The sequence below is a fragment of the Octodon degus genome, unplaced genomic scaffold (assembly GCF_000260255.1).
Source record: "Octodon degus isolate 3935 unplaced genomic scaffold, OctDeg1.0 scaffold00392, whole genome shotgun sequence".
Lineage (NCBI taxonomy): Eukaryota > Metazoa > Chordata > Mammalia > Rodentia > Octodontidae > Octodon > Octodon degus.
The window spans coordinates 507,413-512,407 of NW_004524968.1; the positions used below are offsets into that span (position 1 = coordinate 507,413).

At 40.9% G+C, this 4,995-nt stretch overlaps 1 protein-coding gene across 1 annotated transcript in view; it reads left to right on the plus strand.

The window, feature by feature from the left end:
• The first annotated feature begins 243 nt into the window (after window positions 1-243).
• The window catches only part of Cabp5 (calcium binding protein 5), a 10,245-nt gene continuing 5,493 nt past the window's right edge, over window positions 244-4,995 (plus strand). Inside the window, exons 1-4 of the mRNA XM_004648336.2 lie at window positions 244-414; window positions 1,495-1,525; window positions 2,022-2,165; window positions 3,465-3,574. Of these exons, the coding sequence (XP_004648393.1) occupies window positions 352-414; window positions 1,495-1,525; window positions 2,022-2,165; window positions 3,465-3,574 (348 nt within the window). The 5' untranslated portion in view covers window positions 244-351. The remainder of the gene's footprint in view (window positions 415-1,494; window positions 1,526-2,021; window positions 2,166-3,464; window positions 3,575-4,995) is intronic.

Here is a 4,995-nt window from a genome sequence, read left to right on the forward strand (position 1 = left end):
TGGATACTCTAATCATCCTTACCTCAAAATGTGCTTCCTATGTATTACTGTAGAAAACAATTTCCAGTTCCATCCTGGGGATAAAGGATATCACAGCCTGAGAAAGGCCCTCCCTATCTGTCTCACTGCAGCCAGATGGGGAGGCGGAGAGAGCTGTGATCCCTCCCCAACCTGAATAGTGATTTCCCATCTAGCTGTCACACAGCTGTAGGATACTGGAGCTGAGAGAAAGACAAAGAGAGGCAGGAAGAGTTGCAAAGAATTGAGCTGCTCAGGAAGCTGGACTGACGGGGTGGAGGGGAAGGAGGGGCCATCTTGAGAGTGGAGTGTGGTGAATTCTACCTTACCTCCATGCAGGTCCCCATGGGCCCAGCCTGCATCTTCCTGAGGAAAGGCATCGCTGAGAAACAGAGGGTAAAGTGGGGTGTTGGGAAGGGAGGTAGGCAGGCCAAGGGGAACCAGGTCACAGCAAAAAGGAGGGGGTCTTGATGGTTCACTGGAGTAGGGTGGCAGGTGGAGGGGCAGTGAAGATAAAGGAAACAAGAGGAATAAAGGAAGCCAGAGTTAGTAGAGTTTCACAAGTGCCTGCTAGGTGTCCAAGCCATACTTAAGTATGTCCAGCAGTCCTCAAAGATTAGACATTTTGAGGGGCTGTAGGAAATGAACATGCTGAATATCCTGCTGCAGAATCACTGAACACTGATCCTATACAAAGAGTTTCTTTTGTATTTTCCTTTTTGCCACTGGGTATTGAACTCAGGACCTTGCATTTGCCTGGCAAGTGCTTAAGTCACTGAGCTATCTCCCCAGCCTGCTATACAAATGGTTTCTAATTGCTGGAAGGAAAGGGTGGGGGGGAAGTCAATGGGTTGTGGTAGAACAAGTTTGAATCACAAATCAGGGGCCCTGAATTCAAATTCAATGCTCAGCTTGATTTGCTGTATGTTCCAATGGGTGTAATTTAATTTTTCCACTCTTTGGAAGGGCACCTTTTGGCTTTTTATAATATATGTGACCTTTGGTAGTTTCCCTCATCTCTCCATTCTTCAGCTTCCTTGTGGGTAAGATGGGAATGATGTTTAGATGTACCTCATAGAGCAGTTCTGAGGTTTAGACATGAGGAGAGTGGCTGGCACAGAGTCGGCCCTCTGCACAGGCTAGCTGAGGTAGGAAGTGGTGCTTTCTTCAGCTGGAGGACAGAGAAGGCTGGCCTGTAAGACCCACTTTAGTCAATGTGATGAGTACTTGCCTGGAAAAGACAGAAGGGCAAGGTTAGGACTCAAGGGAGGTAGAGAGAAAATGAGGGGATGGGGTAGTAAAGAGCAAGTAGCTAACGACTAGGAGTCAGGAGACGGAGGAAGATGAAAAGAAGTGAGAATGAAAAGAAACAGAAGGTGTGGAGAAACTTGGGAGAACCAGTAATATACTTGGAGAGACGAGCGCCAGATTCTTGACCCACTCTCCAAATTCCCTCTGCCCTGCATTGCTTTCCAGGAGAGACCCCTGGGACAAGATGAGATCGAAGGTAACATTTCCCCACATGCCCCCATATGGCCATTCCCCACCTACCTTCCCTCCACCTCTGTACACTTCTGTAAATTTCTCCACATGAAAATTTCACACCCCTCTTTCCTCCTACTTGGGCAACACTATGGAACTCTTTCTCACAGCAAATTAAATACCTCCCAAGGAAGGCATGCCATTCCCACCTGCCTCAGAAACTAAGTTTTAGAATGAATCAAAATCCCCCTCCCCAGACCCCCTTGGTGGTTTTGAGAAAGTTTCACCAAAGCATTTGAGGACTTCAGTGGTTTCACTTAGCAGTCTCAGGCATCCTTCTTTCTTTCCCCCATCATTCCTTTTGCCAACAAGCACATTTTACATGGAAATGTTTGACTTTTTAATCATGTATTGTCCTTTAAGGTATTTCTAGTCAATGGCTCCTTGGCAGATTCAGGGGATATCACCATTTTCACTGATGGTCTCAACTCCCTCCAGAGGAAATCCATCTTACATTTCAGAGCTCCGAGAAGCATTTCTTGAGTTCGACAAGGACCGGGATGGATTTATCTCTTATAAGGACTTGGGGAATCTCATGAGAACCATGGGTTACATGCCCACAGAGATGGAGCTGACTGAACTGGGCCAACAAGTCCGCATGAACTGTGAGACCAGGAGTGGGGGAGCTGACTGGGCTGGGGTTAGGAAGGGGATGGAGGTTGGGAACATATTTGAGGGTACAGAGGTGGATAGGTGGGACTGGAAGTCTGGAAGAAAACAATCCAGGCAGCATTTTATGTGGTTACCAGAATGACTTTTTTGAGATAGATCTGAGTTCAAGTTCCACTTTTATTATTTACTAATTGTGCTCATTTTGAAAAGTGGAGCTATCTCCTATACTTGGGGTCTCAGTTTCTTCCTGGATCAGTGGAGGACACCATTACTTCTTAGCCATGGTGTTCTGGAAATGAAGGGGTCAAAATGCTCATGCAGGTGAAGCTGTTCCCTCCAGTAAATTCTTATTAAGTGTAGGCTGGGACTGTCACCACTAAGGCTTATCAGTAGAGCACAAGAAGGGAGCTGTGTGATGTTGGAAACACACTTGGAACTGGATCTGATGTTGGTGAATAGCATGGCAAAAGGATCAATTTTTAGATGGACAGAAAAGCTGATTTAGAGATTAAAGCTGGACTAAAACTGGTAGTGAATTTACTTCTGGCCGTATCATAGAGTTGACAAGGTTGAATTCAAGGTGACAATAATACGATCAGCTCTCTGGATCTGTTTGCTCCACATATCCAGATTCAATCAACTGCAAATAGAAAATGTTATTTTGGGGAAAAAAATGTCTAAACTGAACATGCATGTAAGGGACACTTTTTTTTCTTATTTTAATGTTCCATAAATAATGTAAGTAATCTAGAGATGATTTGAAGTCACATAGGCTATTTGCCAGTGCCATGGCATTTCATGAAAAGGACTTGAACACCTGCAGATTTTGGTATTCATGGAAGGATCCTGTTACCAAGTAGATACCAGAATGACTTTTTGAGACAGATCCAAGTTCAGGTTCGTTTGATATCAAAAGACTGCTGGATGGCTGAATCTGGGAGAGACTAAAGTTTAATTCAAAGTCTCTCTTTTAAATATCTACAGATGAGGGGCCAGTTTGAACCAACTGAAATTTTGTTAAAGGTCACGTGGACATTAGTTACTTCCTCCATGGACACCTGTCCCTCTGTTGAGCCTGGTTCATATTAGAGGGACGCAAAAATGTCCGGTGCATGAGTATAGTGAGAATTTGAAAGACAGTACTTGGAAGCTAGGGATATGGGCAGTGACCTGTGTTTTCTTTTTCTTTTATTTTCTTTCTTTTATTTTTTTGAAATAATTTAAAGAACAAAGTGAGGGCATGGGTGGTGAGGTGTATGGAGTCCTACTAATCCCACCCCTTCTGTCCTCAGTGGGGGGCCGTGTAGACTTTGAAGATTTTGTGGAGTTGATGACGCCCAAATTGCTTGCAGAAACAGCGGGGATGATTGGTGTTCAGGAGATGCGCGATGCCTTCAAGGAGGTGAGTCGAGTTCAGAGGTATATTATTAATCATTGCCATGGACAGAACCCACCAAAAACTTTTATTTTTGGCCTAGCCATGACAGGAAGAAAAATAATATATTCTAAACACTGACAATGGACCCAGGGTGGGGCCTCTGCACATTTTATGCCACTTGACCCTCATAAGATAACATTAAGAGTAAGCAGTCATTTATTCCAGTCCTACAGATAAAGTGTCTGAGGCTCATGGAGATTAAAAATCTTATCTGAGATTATTCTCCAAAATGAATGTTAGGGTTTCTCACCTTGGTGTTTTTCACAGGAAAAAGGAAATCAGGAATTTCAGGTTCCCAAGAAATTATCTTATTAAAGCCACTTCCTAGAGATGCTTAAGTGTAAGACACAGGGAGGGCAAAATACTAGCTTCTGTTATCTGATAAAATAAAACATATTGCATTGGAAACAAAGACTTTTGAACCAGAAAACCAGAGACTCAAATCCTGAGATGTTTCCACTTACTAGTTGTATAATCTCCCAGCTTTCTATAAAAATTGATGGTGGATCACCCAATAAAATTTTTTTAAAATAAACATTTACTTGAGAGACAGTATAATAGTAATTGATATGACATTAGAAGCAGTATGTATTTAGAAGACCAGAATGACAGGCATTCCAAGCATGGCCTTAGTATTATACATTACTATCTTCAGTGCAGTTGCTTAGTTCACAGGCATCAGCATATATAGTTAGTCAGGTAATTAACCTGTTTTGAAACTCTCATTGCTATTTGTTCCTCAATAAAATTAATTAAAAAAGAAATTTTTATGATTGCAGAAATGCTTTGTTCAAAAAAATAGCTACTAGTTACACTAGACAATTGAGTACTTGAAATGTCACTAGTGTGACTGAGAAAACAAATATTTTTCAATCTGATTTCTGAAACTTTATTCCTTTTTATGGCAATTTAGTTATTTTTATTAATATGTTTTCCATATAGAATGTTTACATTCCTTGTGGGGGCTTGCTACATGTACATAACATGTATGCTATTTCTTTTCAATGGATTTGAATCAAGTTAGGTATTTAACTACAATTTATATTCAGTGGACCCTCAGTCTAAGTATTGGAATACATTCATTTAAATTTTTTTTTACATTCATTTAAATTTAAAGATGCACACTTCAATTTTATTAGAAAAATTTCATTTGGAACAACTTGAATATGAGAAAATATTATTTCAATTGTAATTCAGATCAAGTATTTGCAGTAAAAATTTAGTAGTTTGTAGCAGAGTTGCCAAGTGCTATAAATATAAGATACACACTGAATAAAAGCTTAGTATTCTTTATTTTGCTGAGTTTACACACCTATAATATTCAACAACGGAACTTAAAAAAAAATTGGGGTATAACTATGAATGTCCATTTTGTATCTGTGTAT